Genomic DNA, 20,627 nt, shown 5'->3' on the forward strand with positions numbered 1-20,627 from the left:
AGGAATAATAAAAAAACACTTCCATTGCTTGAATTTCAACAAGGGAGCCACAAGGCGACAACATGAAAGACAGTTTGGGTTGTTGGCTAAGCACTAGGCTAGAAACAGGGAGATTGCGAGTTCTCGTCCCGCTTTAGCATGAACTTTAGGTCAGTCACTCTGAGCGACTTTAGGTCAGTCACTCCCTCACAACCGAACACATCTCACAGGGTTGTCGCTGCAGTGGGGAAAATAGGTTGAGGAAAGAGTATTAGGCTTGAGTTATTTATAAAGGCAGGATAAACGTGAATAAACATGAACCAAGATGTACCTCAGCAGACATGACAGGGGGACTAAGGGGATGGGAGCCAACAGCGTAAAATTATTAAACAGACCATGATGTTAAATCCACTTACAGGGAATAGTAGTGACTGTCCTCCCCCTGGGAATGCCTTGGATGACACCGTCTGCGTGGATTTGGGCAAATGCAAAGATGGCGAATGCGTCCCTTTCTGTGAGTGGGAGAAGAGCCTCCGTTCGTGTGCTTGCAATGGTGAGTTCAGCCTAATTGTCTGCTTCGCTTGGGCCAATGCTGCCTTCGGCCTCTTGAGTGAGAGCTCTTCCTTCAGGCTTTTTCTCCTCAACCAGGACCCTGACCGCTGAAGATGGATTCCTGGAGCTACAGGGCGAAAGAGAATTTACCGAGGATTATTGGGCATAAATATGGGTGCTTCAGTTAAGGGAGAGTGTGCCTCAGCGGGCTGACAGCCTCCCTGTCCTCTGAGCTTAAAGGTTTGCTTGATCCTCTTCTCAAGAAGCATCTTATGCAGAATTGAGGGCCAAAGGCAGATATCGCCTGCTTTTCTTAGAATAACTTTCCTTGACCTGGATTGGAATAAAAGTAGTTTGATTTTTTGGGGTGGGCTCTCCTAGAGCATTTTTTATTCATTCTCTTCCTTTTCTCCTAAATTCCTTTTGGGCAGTTGCTTATAGTCCTCTTTATAGATTTGGCTTTCTTCTCCTTTGTCAAGGTTCCTTCCAAAAATAATGAAATCTCTTTTAAGTATTCTGTAGTGTCCTTTGGATGCTCAGAAAACTAGTAAATTTACCCTGGCATTTAAAGAGAAGGGGTTGAATGCACTAGCCCAGGGGTAGGCAACCTCGACTCTTTTCTGACTCATGGACTTCAACTCCCAGAATTCCTGAGTCAGCTGACTCAGGAATTCTGGGAGTTGAAGTCCATGAGTCATAAAAGAGCCGAGGTTGCCTACTCCTGCACTAGCCAGCCCCCCCTTCTCCCCCAACCCTGACATCCCTTTCAGGGATGTTATATGTGGAAGGTGGGGGGGGGGCTTTTCTTCCATTGTGGATCCAGATTTTCCAAGTTCTCCCTGGCATGGAAAGTAGCTCTTTTCTTCAGGTCTTGAGAATCAGTCCTGCTAGGTCAGGGAACAGGAGTGGTGGAGGGTCTTGAAAACTCTCAGAAGGTGACAAGCGGATTGTAATGGAGTCTTGGAAGCCTGTCGGTGGCCTTTTCTGTTTCTGCTCATTTCTAATCACTCCCAAAGCAGAATTGTGTGGAGGAGTTTCTTTCTCAGGTTTTCTACTTTCCCACTTTATCATGGCTCCACATTCTCCTGAAGTCCCATCCCGCTTGTCCGCTGCATGTGTAAGGAACCAGGAAAAAAGCAGGATTAGCCCAGGGACCCCCCATTTTTTGGGAATGTGAGGAGAACCTTGTCATTTTTAATAATGCCTGCTCTCTTTGGGACTCTTTTCTGCCAAGAATCTCTCCCTATGTGGAAGAATCACATTGTTCTCTCCGCACACCTTCAAATATCTCTTGATTTTTAATACAGGTAGTCCTCAATTTATGACTGGTTGTTTAGTGACATTTGAAGTTGCAACAGAAACCCCCCCTCCCCCACCCCAAAAGGCACTTACACTATGGATTCAAAGTTCTGTTGGCTGCACCCCCAGTCATGTGACCATATTTTGGGTACTCGGCAACCACGTGCTTTTACAGCCATTTGCAGTATCCAGCAGTCATCTGATTGTATTTGCCCAAAAGTGATGTTTACTTCTGGTTTCTGGTAAAAAAAAATCCATTGTGGGCAATGGGTTCATTTAATGATTGCGGCATTCACTTTATGACAGCTGTATTCACTTTACGATCACTGCATTTGTTTAAGGACCATTAGAAAAGATTTAAAATCAGATCAGTCCTGTGACTGCCTTGACTTACGACTGTCTCATGATATATGATAGAAAATGCAGAAGTTAATCTGTTCCTAGCCATGCATGTTAACTAGGGAATTCACAAAAAGCCAGTAATCACAATGTGTGGGAATGATTTGAAGACTTGTGAAATCTTTTGAAGAATGATCTGTTTTCTGTTGTTACAAACATTTTGTTAGTACTTACTTTTGTATCTTGTTGTTTGTGATAAAATTGGTTTGCAGTGGACACTAGTTTTTAGATCCAATGAAATGTAACGCTGTTTTTGTTGGGTTTAGTTAAGAAAGGAAGCATTGTGCTTCATTTTGCCCTAGGATTTAATGAAATTCCATAGTTTTTCTTACTGTGCTGAACGCACTCAGTGTTTACATGACGTTAAATATTTCATTTTTATGATCTGGGGATCATAAAGACATATAATTAACAATGGAAGGTGGTTTCCGGTATGAAATAAGATGGTTAAGAGCCAAAATTACCTTCCTTACCTCTTTTTTTTTTTAAATAAATCAGAAACAGATAACTCCTGCAAAATCTGCTGTCGAGATGAATTTGGGAGATGCAGTCCTTATCATGGTGCCAACCAGACCTTCTTATATTTGAGGAAGGGGAAGCCCTGCACTGTGGGATTCTGTGACACGAATGTGAGTATGCATACACGATCAGGATGTATTCTCTTTTTATCTATCCCTGGATGTTGGTCCCACATCCTGGAGATCGCTTTATTCCCTTTTTTTGATAATTGAAACAAAGCTTTAAAGATTTTCCCTCGCTAGTCATAACCGACTCAAGGGGGCAGTGCTCATCTCTGATTCTTGGCCTAGAGCACGGCTTTTCAACCTTTTCACCCATTGTACTTTGGTCGCTTCACATGACCCTAGGACACTGTGACTGTCATAAATATGAATCAGTTGCCAAGGATCTGAATGTAAATCACAAGACCCTGGAGATGCTGCAACATTCCAGCTGGAGCCTGGTGCTGATCCTGGCGCTTCCGCTGAGTCCTGACAGCCCCGAAGAAGCGCTGATCCTGGCTCTTCCGCTGAGCCCTGACAGCCCTGCAGCTCCATCCACCTCTCGCTCAGGCTTGTGCAGTGCTGCCACCGGTTCAGCTCATTCCCCTACCCCGCTACCACTTTTCTAGGATGGTCGCATACCACCTGCCAAGTGCCAATGTACCACAGGTGGTACCCGTACCACTGGTTGAAAAGCCCTGGCCTAGAGAGCCTGCATTGTCTGAAAGATGCTTCTGTCATCAGGTGGCCAGCATGAAAGCACTGAATGCAGTAACCTTTCCCACCAAAGTGATACCTATTTATCTACTTGCATTTGTATGCTTTCAAATTGCTAGGTTGGCAGAAGCTAGGGCAAGAATAGGAGCTCACCCTGTTGCACGGCATTTGGGTCTTGAACCTAGGCTGTCAGCTTTCCAGCTGGCAAGCCCAGTGTCCTGTGAACATAATTTGGGTGCTTGGCAACTGACTCACAATTAAGATGGTTGCAGCATTCCATGGCTGTATGGTTCACCATTTGCAACCTTCATTGCCAGCTTCCAACAGGCAAGGCCAGTGGAGAACCCAGTAGGAGGTTGTAAATGGTAATCATGTGCTGTCACACGTAACAACCTCATGGGATTTACTGAACAACCACAAGTGGAACTTCTGCTGGTAATCAATGCAATCGTGTGACATTGGGCCTTATGACCATTTCACAATGATGGAATTGTGGGTTCCAATTACCGTTGTTAACTGAGGATACCTGTATTAGTTTTCTTTCTGGGACCACCTGTCCTGTAGCTTTTGTTATGTTTTTGCAGCCCATTGTATTTTCTTTTTTATCAGTTTCATTTGTTCCTTAATGCTCATTTTTTTGGCCTAGCTATATTTAGCCTTAGGAGCAAATAATTTCTTTTCTACCTCTACCTACATATCCTTTGTAAGGACTGAATGTTGAGATCCAAGGTAAAGGTAAAGGTTCCCCCGCACATGCATGCTAGTCATTTCCGACTCTAGGGGCCGGTGCTCATCTCCGTTTCAAAGCCGAAGAGCCAGCGCTTGTCCAAGGACGTCTCCGTGGTCATGTGGCCGGCATGACTAGACGCCAAAGGCGCACGGAACGCTGTTACCTTCCCACCGCAGTGGTCCCTATTTTTCTACTTGCATTTTTACGTGCTTTCGAACTGCTAGGTTGGCAGATCCAAACAACCATCCAATTAACTTGATCTATAGTGAAATTAAGGTATTTTCTTTTTTTTCCTGTTTTTTAAAAGTTTTATTAATTTTTAAGAATTACAGTCTTTAAAGCTTAGTAAACAACATGTTGTCTGGGTTCACATGTTTGACATTAAGTTCTTCAATGTAAGTCTGTTCAATACTGCACAATCCAGTATTTTTTCCCTGATCCTCCTTTCTTCCCCATATTTTTTCCATTTCCCCCTCATTACACAATTACAATTCTTGATACTATTGATGTATACAGAGTTAGATATAAATATCTTCATCATATTTTATTAAGATAATAGAAATAATAATATAAATTCATTAATCAATATCCTGTTTTTTGTGCTCTTGTTAAGGTTTAATTTTCCATCAATATTTAAAGTATCTTTGTCAGTTACGATTTTCTCAATGTTAATTACATTGATATAGCTAAACCCCTTCATGGATTACTGCCTTGTCATGGCGAAGGGGCTTGCGTAATTCAATGAAGCTATGAGCTATGCCGTGCAGGGCCACCCAAGATGGAAAGGTCATAGCAGAGAGTTCTGACAAAACGTGATCCACTGGAGAAGGAAATGGCAACCCACTCCAGTATCTTTGCCATGAAAACCCTATGGACAGTACCAAAAGGCAAAACGATATGACGCTGGAAGATGAGCCTCTCAGGTCGGAAGGCGTCCAATATGCTACTGGGGAAGAGCAGAGGGCTAGTACTAGTAGCGCCAGAAAGAATGAAGCGACTGGGCCAAAGCCGAAAGGACGCTCAGCTGTGGATGTGTCTGGTGGTGAAAGGAAAGTCCAATGCTGTAAAGATTTTTTCTCCATAGGAACCTGGAATGTAAGATCCATGAATCAAGGAAAGCTGGACGTGGTCAAACGAGATGACAAGACTGAACATCGACATCTTAGGTATCAGCGAATTAAAATGGACAGGAATGGGTGAATTTAATTCAGATGACCATCAGGTATACTACTGCGGGCAAGAATCCCTCAGAAGAAATGGAGTAGCCTTCATAGTCAATAAAAGAGTAGGAAAAGCAATACTGGGATACAATCCTCAAAATGACAGAATGATCTCAGTTCGAATCCAAGGCAAACCATTCAATATCACAATAGTCCAAGTCTATGCCCCAACCACCAGTGCTGAAGAGGATGAAATTGACCGGTTCTATGAAGCCCTACAGCACCTTATAGAACTAACCTACTGCTCCACCAAGAGCCTTGGTGGAGCAGTAGGCTAATGCCTCCTTAAGTAACACCAGCTGCCTGCAATTAGTGCAGGTTCGCATCCCACCAGGCTCAAGGTTGACTCAGCCTTCCATCCTTCCGAGGTAGGTAAAATGAGGACCCAGATTGTTGGGGGCAATTAAGCTGACTTTGTAATAATGCCGCTTGGGGTGTGTGTGTGAAAGCCCTAATAAGCAGGCATATACATAGAATGAAGGCTACTGCTAAGCTTGTAAGCCGCCCTGAGTCTTCGGAGAAGGGCGGGATATAAATGGAATTAAAATAAATAAAATAAATAAATAACACCAAAAAATGATGTCCTTATCATCATGGGGGATTGGAATGCTAAAGTAGGAAGCCAAAAGATAACCGGAATAACAGGCAAGTTTGGCCTTGGAGTACAAAATGAAGCAGGGCACAGGCTGATAGAATTTTGTCAAGAGAATACGATGGTCATAGCAAACACTCTTTTCCAACAACCCAAGAGACGGCTCTACACATGGACATCACTAGACGGTCAACACAGAAATCAGATTGACTATATGCTCTGCAGCCAAAGATGGAGAAGCTCTATACAGTCAGTAAAAACAAGACCAGGAGCTGACTGTGGCTCAGACCATGAGCTTCTCGTTGCAAAGTTTAGGCTTAAACTGAAGAAAGTAGGGAAAAGCACTAGGCCACTCAGGTATGAATTAAACCATATCCCTGTTGAATATACAGTAGAGGTGACAAATAGATTTAAGGAATTAGATCTGATAGACAGAGTGCCTGAAGAACTATGGACAGAGGTTCGCAACATTGTACAAGATGTAGCAACTAAAACCATCCCAAAGAAAAAGAAATGCAAGAAAGCAAAATGGCTGTCTGAGGAAGCTTTGCAAATAGCTGAGGAAAGGAGGGAAGCGAAAGGCAAGGGAGAAAAAGAAAGATACGCCCAATTGAATGCAGAATTCCAGAGAATAGCTAGAAGAGATAAGAATGCCTTCTTAAATGAACAGTGCAAAGAAATAGAAGAAAACAATAGAATAGGGAGGACCAGAGATCTTTTCAAGAAAATTGGTGAGATGAAGGGAACGTTTAATGCAAAAATGGGCATGATAAAGGACCAAAGTGGCAGGGACCTAACAGAGGCAGAAGAGATTAAAAAGAGATGGCAAAATTACACAGAAGAACTATACAAGAATGAGCTTAACGTCCCTGATAATCACAATGAGGTGGTCACTGACCTCGAGCCAGACATCCTAGAATGTGAAGTGAAGTGGGCCTTAGAAAAACTGAGCAACAACAAAGCTAGTGGAGGTGACAGTATTCCAGCTGAGCTATTCAAAATCTTAAAAGATGATGCAGTAAAAGTGCTACACTCAATTTGCCAGCAAATATGGAAAACTCAATAGTGGCCACAGGATTGGAAAAGATCAGTTTACATTCCAATTCCAAAGAAAGGCAGTGCCAAAGAATGTTCAAACTATCGCACCATTGCACTCATTTCACATGCTAGTAAAGTTATGCTTAAAATCCTACAAGCTTGACTCCAGCAGTATGTGGATCGAAAACTACCAGAAGTACAGGGAGGATTTCGAAGAGGCAGAGGAACTAGAGATCAGATTGCCAACATACGCTGGATCATGGAGAAAGCTAGAGAGTTCCAGAAAAACATCTACTTTTGCTTCATTGAATATGCTAAAGCCTTTGATTGTGTGGATCATAACAAACTGTGGCAAGTTCTTAAAGAGATGGGCGTACCAGACCATCTTATTTGTCTCTTGAGAAACCTATATGTGGGCCAAGAAGCAACAGTGAGAACTGGACACGGAACCACTGATTGGTTCAAAATTGGGAAAGGAGTCCGGCAAGGCTGTATACTGTCACCCTGCCTATTTAACTTATATGCAGAGCACATCATGAGAAAGGCAGCGCTAGATGAATCAAAAGTTGGAATTAAGATTGCCAGAAGAAATATCAACAACTTAAGATATGCAGATGATGCCACTCTAATGGCAGAAAGTGAAGAAGAACTAAAGAGCCTCGTGTTGCGGGTAAAGAAGGAGAGTGCAAAACTTGGGTTAAAACTTAACATTAAGAAAACCAAGATCATGGCATCTAGCCCTCTCAATTCCTGGCAAATAGATGGGGAAGAAATGGAGGTAGTGACAGATTTTATTTTCCTGGGCTCCAAGATCACTGCAGATGGGGACTGTAGCCAAGAAATTAAAAGACGCTTGCTCCTCGGGAGGAAAGCCATGGCAAATCTAGACAGCACACTAAAAAGCAGAGACATCACCCTGTCAACAAAAGTGCGTATAGTCAAGGCTATGGTCTTCCCAGTTGCAATGTATGGCAGTGAAAGTTGGACCATAAAAAAGGCTGGGCGCCAAAGAATTGAGGCCTTTGAACTATGGTGCTGGAGAAGACTCCTGCGAGTCCCTTGGGCTGCAAGACGATCAAACCGGTCAGTCCTAGAGGAGATCAACCCTGACTGCTCTTTAGAAGGCCAGATCCTGAAGCTGAAACTCAAATACTTTGGCCACCTAATGAGAAGGAAGGACTCACTGGAGAAGAGCCTAATGCTGGGAAAGATTGAGGGCAAGAGAAGAAGGGGACGACAGAGAATGAGGTGGCTGGATGGAGTCACTGAAGCAGTAGGCGTGAGCTTAAATGGACTCCAGCAGATGGTAGAGGACAGGAAGGCCTGGAGGAACGTTGTCCATAGGGTCGCGATGGGTCGGACACGACTTCGCAGCTAACAACAACAATATAGCTAAAAAAATTATTCATACCAATCCTCTTATTTTCATATTTCCCATATCAAAAAAAGAGGAAAAAATGCTATTTTAATTCTAAATCATATCTTTCATTATAAAAGTCTAAATATATCTAAAGGTCATCCATTCTTTTAACCATATTCAAACAAGTACTTAAAGATATGATGCCCCCTCTAATAGGTCAAATCTTCTATTTTTTAAATCTAACTCTCAATTTCTTTCTTTGCCAAGTAGCTTTCCAAGCCAAGGCAATTAAATCATCTAGGAATTTTCTTTCTATTTTTGTGAAAGTTGCTTGGTATGAGGAAGACAATTTATGTAGGGTATTTTTGAAGGGCAATTCCGCCTATTTATCTTCCTTAAGCAACTCCACCTTCCTTCTCCCTCAATTTCTCCCCTCATCTTTTGACTCCCAAATTATAACATTTCCCCTGACAGCTCTGTGTTCCATTCCCCAAAATCTTCCTTGTCATCAGGTTCATCTTGCAAGCTTAAAGGGTAAAGAGTCTTTTGCAATTTCATAGTTATGGGTAGGTCTTGCAGTATTTTATTTGTGTATGGTAGTTTATATTTCCCTTCTTTCATCTCTTCTGTCTCTTAAGTCCATTTCCTCTGCTTCATCTTCCAATCTCTGATTTATTTGTTCATACTTTGTAGTCATTGTCTGGGAACTTTCTGGTTGTAGATTTAATTTGGACATTTGCTCATTTATATTATGTAAATTATTTTTAGTCTCTGTGGTTTCTTTTTATGTCCTCTATATGCAACATTTTTTTGCTGAATTGTAGCGTAGAGTATATTTCCTTCTGAAAGATGTTTGTTTATTCTTGAGGCATCATTCCAGGAGATCTTCTAATATCACCAGTCTCAGTAAGAGTAAAACAAAGTTTCCTCTTGATTTCTGGTCTTTATATGCAGCCTTTATAATGCAATAGATTTTAGAATATAGGTCCTGTCCCCAAGCAATATTTTATAGTGATCCTTTGTCTCAGGCATCCAAAAATTGTCAGTCAGGCAAGGTTATAATTCACAATGTTCAAAGTGTTCAACCTCCCTGAAAACGGCTCAAAAGTTTCTCCTAGCCAGGCATAATCAAAGGTCAAGTTTTTCTTTCTCTTCCATTAGCTCTTGAAATTAAAAGTCCAAGCTCAGTGGGTGTTTATAGTCCAACAAGGTCAGGTTGATAAGTATGCCAAAACATTTTCCTTTATTGCCAACTTTTCTCCCTCAGCAAGCAGGCAGGAAGCTAGTTATAGTGCTGTACTCAGATCCACCACTAGATGTCATTCAAAATCTATTTTCCACTCTTAAAGGATTGATTTCTTATCTTTCACCTCAGTGGGTTTTTTTTTCAAAGAGAAAATCTTGACAATTATCTCAGTTCTCAAATTTCAAAACTGTAGCTTTATGTTACTTCCACTTCAATATTGTATATTTCTGTCCCCCATAGAAATTAAAACACCGCTTCCGTTCACATTCAGAGGTTTTTAGCTTCTTGGGAGCCTTTCCCAGGAAATGTAGTTGTAAAATAGTAAAAGGATCTATATTCTCACCCAATTCCAAACATGCTATTTACAATGTGTTAATTCGTACTTTTCGTCTTCGGTTGTCAGCAGCCAGTCTTTCCCCTGCTGGTTTGGAGGGCTTTTCTCGGATCGAACAGAAAGACCGCCATCTCTCTGTGATTGACGAGACACCCCTCCTTCATTGCTTCTTTGGGGCAAATTTAGGCCCTTTTTAGGGCCCCCAGCAAGGCAAAATCGGGTGCAGAGGGCAAAGCCCTGCCTTCCTGCGTCTGTCTTGCTGTGACGCAAAAGCGGAAGTCACGGAAATTAAGGTATTTTCCATGTTACACACACACACACACACTCACACACAAACACCTATTTTCCATGTTATATGGAAATGTGTGTTTGTGAAACAGAGAGAAAGAGAGAGAGAGAGAGAGAGAGAGAGAAAAGAAGAAAGAAAGAAAGAAAGAAAAAGAAAGAAAGAAAGAAAGAAAGAAAGAAAGAAAGAAAGAAAGAAAGAAAGAAAGAAAGAAAGAAAGAAAGAAAGAATCTGGCACAGGGTGTTGCTATCCAAAGATAATTAAATTTGGCCAGACCAAGCAGTTCTTTGCATTGGAAGCTAAGTTTCCCAACTAAATAATCCATTGTGCATAAAAATGTCCAAGGATCAAGATCAAGACAATATCAGCCCCCCTTCCCCAACTTCCTTTCATCTCTTGTATTCTCTCATATTTTGTAGTGTTATTAGGGGAAAGAAAACCCAGCAACAAAGCCTGTTTTGTAATGAAATTGCAAATCCACCAATAGTTCTTAGTTTTCTTATTTCAAATTGATTAATGGTGTGTTTTTATAAGAAATTAACTCATTACCGAGTTTTGTTGCACTTAACTGCCTTTTCTGTGTCTCGCTATTCTTCAAATAGGTTGTTCTGTCACTATGATGGAAACTTGGTTTACTAAGCCAGCATTGTTTCTTACAGGGCAAATGTGATAAGCGTGTGCAGGATGTGATTGAACGACTTTGGGTTTTCATTGATCAGCTTAGCATCAATACATTTGGTAAGATATGCACTGCTTGAAATCTTACTTTCAGCCCATCTTTTCTACTTCGTGTAGTATTCTCTTTGCTTTTTGAAATGTGATAGTGTAGCAGATGTGTAAATAATTTGGTAGCATGAATATATCTAATATTGACCTGATAATGATCATGAAGGTTTTGATATAAATTGTATATTTGCAATTTAAATCATAGGTGTCCAAACTTTTGGCTTGCCTGGACCACATTGAGTGAAGAGGAATTGTCTTGGGCCGCATATAAAATATATAATATAATTAATGTATATAGATAACTTTTTTTAAAAAAATCACATAATAATGTTAAAAGTTTAAAAACTTGTGGGGCTGTGCTACTAGCTGTCCAGGGCTGCATGTGGCCCATAAGCCATGATTTGGACACACCTGCTTTAAATATTTGTGTTAACTAGTGCACCTAAAGTTTTAATAAAACAAACAGTGTCTCTCCTCCATCCAATTGGGAATAATTCTGGATTTATAATCCAATCATGGAAATTCTGGCTATGATAATAGTCATAAAATTAGCATCAATCCTATTGCTATACAGGACTATGCAAACTGAAAGAACAGGTTTGTGTGTATTTCCAAGGTGAGCGGTACAACTTGTTAAATGTTATGCAAAAATAAAAAGGAGGCTTATAATTTGTGTAACTATTTACCTAGCAACGGTAAAGACGACCTGTATTCAATTTCCTAGTTGATTATCCTTCTTAGTTTATTAGATAGATATATAAGAAAACAGTATAAAATGCATTCCCTGAATAAATGTCTAGCTTCCATTCCTTTCCATTCTCTACTGGTAATAAAATCTCTTTAAAATTGATAATTTATATCCTGATATTTAAGCTATTTGTTATTTCAATATATATGATCCTATTTTGTCATATGCACTAATCAGTTGGGGAAAAGGGACATGTAAAATTTACCTCTTTTTATTTTTGCATATTCTTTACTCCTAAGATTGCTAGAATCGTTGTTCTCTTTTAAACAGGGAAATTTTTAGCAGACAACATAGTAGGATCTGTTGTTGTATTCTCCTTGCTGTTTTGGATTCCTCTCAGTATTCTAGTACACTGTGTGGTAAGTTTTAATTTAAACAGATGCCTTAAATTCAAGTGTAAATTTATAGTAAAAGACATTGAGTCCATAATTATAAAAATCCATGCTGAGTATTTACTCATTTGATACTTAGATCTTTTCATAGTAAGAGTATTCCCTGTTTATTCATTCTACTCCTTCCTACCCCATCTCCAGTAATTTGGAAATGTTTTGATTCCTCAAAATTTGCTTCCCTTTCAGAACTTTTGAGGTTTTTTTTTAAAGAAATCATTATTTACAAACACCTTTTTTTTTAAAGCAAGAGGAAGAAGTATATTGGCTAGGTAACTTGAAAGTCTTTCCAAAGTTACAATAACTTGCTTAGTGGTTGACATAACTACTCCTGAGTTCTGATTATTTGTAAAATAATGATTTGTTTATAGAAATAAAGATGTGATTTCTCCCCTTTTAACAGGACAAGAAATTGGACAGGCAATATGAAGAAAACACCAAATCTCTGTTTGGTCCAAGTGTAAGTTTGCTTGAATTAATACTTTTAGTATTGCATTTGTTGACAACAAACCTCTGCTGGATAAAGTTTTCATCAGGTAGTCCTCAACTTACTACTAGTCATTTAACAGCCATTCAGAGTTACAACAGATTCAAAGTTACTTATGACCCAACCTTGAATTACAATGCCTTACCACCCGTGCAGTCCTTTCATCACATTTTGGGCACTTGGCAACTGCCTTGCATTTACCACCAGCTGCAGCATCCAGCAGTCACACATTAGCAGTTTGTGACTTTTTTGCTACTTTACATAAAAAAAATTCCACTGAATAAGCTGGATTCAGATTTATGACCGTGTGATTTGCTTAACGACTGAGGTGATTCACTTAATAAGAACAATCGTAAAATCGAGTCCGGTTTTATGGTAACTCAATGGCTGCAACAAGAGACAAGCAAAATTCAAGATTCAGTTGTGGTCCTAATTCAAGGACAACTTGTTGTTGTTGTTGTTAGTTGCGAAGTCGTGTCCGACCCATCGCGACCCTATGGACAATGTTCCTCCAGGCTTTCCTGTCCTCTACCATCTTCTGGAGTCCATTTAAGCTCACGCCTACTGCTTCAGTGACTCCATCCAGCCACCTCATTCTCTGTCATCCCCTTCTTCTATTGCCCTCAATCTTTCCCAGCATTAGGCTCTTCTCCAGTGAGTCCTTCCTCCTCATTAGGTGGCCAAAGTATTTGAGTTTTAGCTTCAGGATCTGGCCTTCTAAAGAGCAGTCAGGGTTGATCTCCTCTAGGACTGACCGGTTTGATCGCCTTGCAGTCCAAGGGACTCGCAGGAGTCTTCTCCAGCACCATAGTTCAAAGGCCTCAATTCTTTTGCGCTCAGCCTTTCTTATGGTCCAACTTTCACTGCCATACATTGCAACTGGGAAGACCATAGCCTTGACTATACGCACTTTTGTTGACAGGGTGATGTCTCTGCTTTTTAGTGTGCTGTCTAGATTTGCCATGGCTTTCCTCCCGAGGAGCAAGCGTCTTTTAATTTCTTGACTACAGTCCCCATCTGCAGTGATCTTGGAGCCCAGGAAAATAAAATCTGTCACTACCTCCATTTCTTCCCCATCTATTTGCCAGGAATTGAGAGGGCTGGATGCCATGATCTTGGTTTTCTTAATGTTTAGTTTCAACCCAACTTTTGCACTCTCCTTCTTCACTCGCAACAAGAGACTCTTCAGTTCCTCTTCACTTTCTGCCATTAGAGTGGTATCATCTGCATATCTTAGGTTGTTGATATTTCTTCCAGCAATCTTAATTCCAACTTTTGATTCATCTAGCCCTGCCTTTCTCATGATGTGCTCTGCATATAAGTTAAATAGGCAAGGCGACAGTATACAGCCTTGCCGGACTCCTTTCCCAATTTTGAACCAATCAGTGGTTCCGTGTCCAGTTCTCACTGTTGCTTCTTGGCCCGCATATAGGTTTCTCAAGAGACAAATAAGATGTTCTGGTACTCCCATCTCTTTAAGAACTTGCCACAGTTTGTTATGATCCACACAATCAAAGGCTTTAGCATAGTCAATGAAGCAGAAGTAGATGTTTTTCTGGAACTCTCTAGCTTTCTCCATGATCCAGCGTATGTTGGCTATTTGATCTCTAGTTCCTCTGCCTCTTCGAAATCCTGCCTGTACTTCTGGTAGTTCTCTATCCACATACTGCTGGAGTCTAGCTTGTAGGATTTTAAGCATAACTTTACTAGCATGAGAAATGAGTGCAATGGTGCGATAGTTTGAACATTCTTTGGCACTGCCTTTCTTTGGAATTGGAATGTAAACTGATCTTTTCCAATCCTGTGGCCACTGTTGAGTTTTCCAAATTTGCTGGCAAATTGAGTGTAGCACTTTTACTGCATCGTCTTTTAAGATTTTGAATAGCTCAGCTGGAATACTGTCACCTCCACTAGCTTTGTTGTTGCTCAGCTTTTCTAACGCCCACTTCACTTCACATTCTAGGATGTCTGGCTCGAGGTCAGTGACCTCATTGTGATTATCAGGGACATTAAGCTCATTCTTGTATAGTTCTTCTGTGTAATTTTGCCATCTCTTCTTAATCTCTTCTGCCTCTGTTAGGTCCCTGCCATTTTGGTCCTTTATCATGCCCATTTTTGCATTGAACGTTCCCTTCATCTCCCCAATTTTCTTGAAAAGATCTCTGGTCCTCCCTATTCTATTGTTTTCTTCTATTTCTTTGCACTGTTCATTTAAGAAGGCATTCTTATCTCTTCTAGCTATTCTCTGGAATTCTGCATTCAATTGGGTGTATCTTTCTTTTTCTCTCTTGCCTTTTGCTTCCCTCCTTTCCTCAGCTATTTGCAAAGCTTCCTCAGACAGCCATTTTGCTTTCTTGCATTTCTTTTTCTTTGGGATGGTTTTGGTTGCTACCTCTTGTGCAATGTTGCGAACCTCTGTCCATAGTTCTTCAGGCATCCTGTCTATCAGATCTAATTCCTTAAATCTATTTGTCACCTCTACTGTATATTCAATGGGGATATGATTTAATTCATACCTGATTGGCCTGGTGCTTTTCCCTACTTTCTTCAGTTTAAGCCTAAACTTTGCAACGAGAAGCTCATGGTCTGAGCCACAGTCAGCTCCTGGTCTTGTTTTTACTGACTGTATAGAGCTTCTCCATCTTTGGCTGCAGAGCATATAGTCAATCTGATTTCTGTGTTGACCGTCTGGTGATGTCCATGTGTAGAGCCGTCTCTTGGGTTGTTGGAAAAGAGTGTTTGCTATGACCATCGTATTCTCTTGACAAAATTCTATCAGCCTGTGCCCTGCTTCATTTTGTACTCCAAGGCCAAACTTGCCTGTTATTCCGGTTATCTTTTGGCTTCCTACTTTAGCATTCCAATCCCCCATGATGATAAGGACATCATTTTTTGGTGTTAGTTCTATAAGGTGCTGTAGGGCTTCATAGAACCGGTCAATTTCATCCTCTTCAGCACCGGTGGTTGGAGCATAGACTTGGACTACTGTGATATTGAATGGTTTGCCTTGGATTCGAACTGAGATCATTCTGTCATTTTGAGGATTGTATCCCAGTATTGCTTTTCCTACTCTTTTATTGACTATGAAGGCTACTCCATTTCTTCTGAGGGATTCTTGCCCGCAGTAGTATACCTGATGGTCACCTGAATTAAATTCACCCATTCCTGTCCATTTTAGTTCGCTGATACCTAAGATGTCGATGTTCAGTCTTGTCATCTCTTGTTTGACCACGTCCAGCTTGCCTTGATTCATGGATCTTACATTCCAGGTTCCTATGGAGAAAAAATCTTTACAGCATCGGACTTTCCTTTCACCACCAGACATATCCACAGCTGAGCGTCCTTTCGGCTTTGGCCCAGTCGCTTCATTCTTTCTGGCGCTACTAGTACTAGCCCTCTGCTCTTCCCCAGTAGCATATTGGACGCCTTCCGACCTGAGGGGCTCATCTTCCAGCGTCATATCGTTTTGCCTTTTGGTACTGTCCATAGGGTTTTCATGGCAAAGATACTGGAGTGGGTTGCCATTTCCTTCTCCAGTGGATCACGTTTTGTCAGAACTCTCTGCTATGACCTGTCCGTCTTGGGTGGCCCTGCACGGCATAGCTCATAGCTTCATTGAATTACGCAAGCCCCTTCGCCACGACAAGGCAGTAATCCATGAAGGGGAAGGACAACTTATAAAATGTATATTCAGCTGAATAAAAAAAGCCAGCATATATTGGGTAAGAAGACAAAACTTTAAACAAATCATGTAAGTATAATGTCATGTTTTTGAATTGTGTTTTTAAAAAGCTACGAGGTTGGGGTGCAAGAACCCAATCCAGTTCCAAAAGTTGTTATTTCCAGGAAGAACTTGTTCATGCCAAACCATCAAATTCTCAATATAGAACAACTTCAGAATTCTCTGCTAGGTTCAGTTTTGGGGATTATACATACCTTACAGATGTCTACAGATGTCCTTTCTTAATTTCATTCAACTATAGTTTAGTTTAAGTTAGTTTCAGTTTATCGTAGTTGTAATTTATCATAGCTCCCTGTTTAAAAATAATCTTGCAGAAATTCAGCAGCTTCACACTATACAAAACTTCTTCCCTACGGCCCATTGTGGCAATGCTTTTAAATTGTCATCTTTCATTACTGGTGTGGAGGTTTGTATGGACCAGAATTCTCCCAACAGTCTCCTATCTGTCCTGATTCACAGGACTTGCCCTCTTACCATATGTACAGAATACGTGTTAGTGGCCTTTAGAGGCAGGCCTTCTGTGAACACTTGGCTCAGATGCTGTATAAAGCATAATAATAATAATAATAATAATAATAATAATAATAATAATAATAATAATAATAATAATAATAATAATAATAATAATAATAATAATAATAATAATTTTATTTGTATACCGCCCTTCTCCCGAAGGACTCAGGGCGGTGAACAGGGCAAACATATAAAAATACAAAAGTACAAACATTAAAAGAGATTAAACAAGTGCCCAGAAACTAAGAACAATGAATTAAAATACATTAAAACAATATTAAAATCTAAACCCATCACCCATCAGGCCAGGCCGGCTTGTTCGAACAAGTAGGTCTTCAGATTGCGTCAGAAGGAGCGCGGGTCGGGCGCCATCCGGAGCTCAACCGGCAAACGGTTCCACAATTCCGGCGCGCCCACAGAGAAGGACCTCCCCCTGGGGGCCACCAGGCGACATTCTCTGACCGGTGGCACCCTGAGGAGGCCCTCTCTGTGGGAGCGCACGGGGCGGAGGGAAGTTGATGCCGGCAGCTGTTGAGGAAGATCTTTACCATCCTCCTCTTCCTCCTCCTCCTCCCATTAATGTACATCCCGCTTGTCTCTTGCAGAACGTTGAGATGTTGAGCAGCATGGACTCAGCCTCCATCAGAATCATCAAGCCTTTCCCCGTTGTGCCACCAGCAAGTCGGCACCAGCCTTTGCAGCCCATCATACCCGTGTCTGTGGCAGCGGGGGCCCCAAAACTGGATCACCAAAGAATGGACACTATCCAAGAGGATCCAAGCACGGACTCCCATATGGAGGAGGATTGCTTTGAGAAGGATCCTTTTCCAAACAACAGTGCAGCTGCCAAATCGTTTGAAGACCTCACGGATCATCCGGTCACCAGGAGTGAGAAAAGCTCCTCTTTTAAACTGCAGCGCCAACACAGAGTGGACAGCAAGGAAACCGAGTGCTAGTCTCTGCCTTCTCAGCTGCTGACTCTTCTGCACATCAGGTTCCGCTAGTTGATCTAAAACCATTTCATTATATTCTCTGCCTCTGTGTGTCTGTGTGTATGCATTTGTACATGCATATGCATAGGTATGTATACTGAGAAAAAAGCAAGGAAGTGCAGATGCTGGCCATATGTATGATCTTCCTGATGTCAGTATGAATTACTACCTAAAAGCATAAAAAGTGAGGTCAGATTGAGTCTTGCTGACTCTTTTCTGTATTCTCAAATTGAACATACACTTCAGTTGATAGAATCAAGCCATAGTCTCTCTGACCTAAGATTTGTGTATCTTAATAGTATTTTTATAATGTGCCTTCTTGGTATTAAACAGCACTGCTAAAAGAGATTTCTTTTTTCCCCTCCAGAATACAATTCTTCCAAATAAATGAAATCATCTTTTACTAGAGAAATCAGGAATGCCACTAAACAGTATTTTTTAAAATGAAAGATGAAAGGAACATTTCAATTTCATTGATATTTAGGAAAGGCACAGATTTCAGCTAAATGTGAACGGAATATTATATAGCAGCTAATTACTTCAATGCAAATCTTGGAATCCAAGAATGTTTTCAGAAGAAAATACAGTGTGGCTTTAATTAGGCAGTTCTGATCAGACTCCAACAGGAAGATAATCAAAATCCAATTGAGACAGAAGCAATGTTTTCATTGATTTTCAGATTTATATGCACATAGCCTGCTGAATGTTGATTTCTGATCCAAAACGAATAGCTTAAATGTGTAATTATCATTTCACTTCTTTCACTTTGCGAGGAAGGAATAGAAGCCTAGAAAGGAGACTTCATAAAACTGTATTTCAAACCATGTCAGTGTACAGTATCCAGGGCATCTGCTGTAGCGTATTTCATGTTGCATTTTTATGGCTGGCCTGCTTGTGAGGAAAGAATAATTTGTGGATGCCATGAGGAAAAAAAAGAGCATCTTGTTCTGCCACTAGCCTGGCTTATCTCAGTCCTGATCTCCGTCAAGTGCCAATTGCTGCCTTTGTGGCTTTCTCCATGCCTTTTGCTGAGAGAGCAAAAGCAGAAACAGCACAGCTCTCTACTTTTAGGGATCTGGTCTCAGGAGTGGAGGCAGTGCCTATAGAAGCAGTGGGGTCACGATTAAAAGGGTAGCATTATTTCTGATTGCTCATCTAATCATGTCCAAAGTTATGCTTAATATAAAATACAACAGCTTGGGAGCTGGTCTAAATGTCAGGAAAAAAAGGATGAAAAATTTGTATTCTGTAGCATTTAAAGGGGATTAATACACCTGTACGTTTTTCATGGATATTTGTTGCACTACTTGAATTTGTGTCTCTAAGGTATTTTTACCGATATTCTGTTAATTTTCAGATTTCACAACCAGCTGTAAAATAACCTTTCCATGAAGAGTAAGAGTTCTCATTGCCATGTAATAAAATGATTTTCTAAAATATATTGAATATCAAAACTAGTTGGTGTCAATTGAAGCTTCAGATTTTTCAGGTCCTGGAGAAGGGTGAGGGGTGACATGATAGCAGTGTTCCAATATCTCAGGGGCTGCCACAAAGAAGAGGGAGTCAAACTATTTTCCAAGGCACCTGAAAGCAGGACAAGAAGCAACGGATGGAAACTAATCAAGGAGAGAAGCAACCTAGAACTAAGGAGAAACTTCCTGACAGTTAGAACTATTAACCAGTGGAACAATCTGCCTCCAGAAGCAGTGAATGCTCCAACACTGGAAGTCTTTAAGAAGAGACTGGACAGCCATTTGTCTGAAATGGTATAGGATTTCCTGCCTGAGCAGGGGGTTGGAGTAGAAGACCTTCAAGGTCCCTTCCAACTCAATCATCATCATCATCATCCCTGGCTGGGTTCCTAAAGCTAAGCAAGATCAGGTCTGGTTAGTACCTGGATGGCACATTTAGCAAGAAACCCTAAACTGTGAGCTAGATTAGACATTCCAAAAACATTCTAGCAGGAAGAAATCACTTTCCATATCATTGCAAAGCTACTTGCATGCTTGTATCCGTGGGGTCACAAGTTAATCTTGTACCAAGGGTGATTTATAAGTTTCTCATGAGACGCATCTTGGCATTCATTGTAAATACGAAAGTCCACCTTTTTCTGTGATAATTTAAAAGCTTCAGTCATCTGTTAAATGTACTTCGATGTGTGTCATAACAACCAAGGCAATTAAATGCTGCACTTGTCTATTCTATCATCTTGCATTCTGGAAACAGCTTTGCAGGATGCTTGTAGACGTGAGTAGTCTAAAATATTTGTTTTGCCCTTATATTTTCAATTGTATATGGAAGACATGACTGTTACTGATAATTGGCACGATAGCAGCAATCAAAGTAGAACATGAATGCTTGTTCTTAAACTGTTCAGCACATCTTAGTATGGTATTGTCAACTGCTGAACATTGGATAAAAAGGAATCAGATTATTTTAGCAAGGTAAGTACCATAGAAATCAGACAATGGAAGTCATCAGTAAGGTAACTACTGCCCTGTAGAATATCTAAGGAGGAAGCTTGAAACAGCCATGTCACACTTGAAGCAGAAGTTGATAATGGGAAATTGCAGAAAGCACATTTTGCTGCATTCCATTTTGGGCCCTTGCTTTTAAACTGCCTTCTTTGGGCAGGTCTGATGTATTTCCAAAGAGCTGCCTGCTCACTTCCAACCTGCAAATGCTAGCTGCTGATTGAAATTGCAAATTTTTTAGACTAAGCACCCTTATCAGCAAAGACTAAACAGCCTTTTGCTTGTATCATTATAAATGTGGTT

General features: G+C 40.8%; 1 protein-coding gene across 3 annotated transcripts in view; it reads left to right on the forward strand.

The window, feature by feature from the left end:
* The window catches only part of ADAM17 (ADAM metallopeptidase domain 17), a 44,487-nt gene extending 24,433 nt beyond the window's left edge, over positions 1 to 20,054 (forward strand). For 2 of the 3 annotated variants that reach the window (XM_081313795.1, XM_081313797.1), the window contains 6 exons: positions 398 to 532; positions 2,728 to 2,858; positions 10,913 to 10,991; positions 11,998 to 12,086; positions 12,520 to 12,576; positions 17,464 to 20,054. In XM_081313795.1, coding sequence (XP_081169921.1) covers positions 398 to 532; positions 2,728 to 2,858; positions 10,913 to 10,991; positions 11,998 to 12,086; positions 12,520 to 12,576; positions 17,464 to 17,814 — 842 coding nt within the window. In that variant the 3' untranslated portion in view covers positions 17,815 to 20,054. The remainder of the gene's footprint in view (positions 1 to 397; positions 533 to 2,727; positions 2,859 to 10,912; positions 10,992 to 11,997; positions 12,087 to 12,519; positions 12,577 to 17,463) is intronic. The other variant, XM_081313796.1, reaches the window with a different exon arrangement.
* The last annotated feature ends 573 nt before the right edge of the window (positions 20,055 to 20,627 follow it).

This window comes from Vipera berus (assembly GCF_964194415.1).
Source record: "Vipera berus genome assembly, chromosome: 1".
NCBI classification, from domain to species: domain Eukaryota; kingdom Metazoa; phylum Chordata; class Lepidosauria; order Squamata; family Viperidae; genus Vipera; species Vipera berus.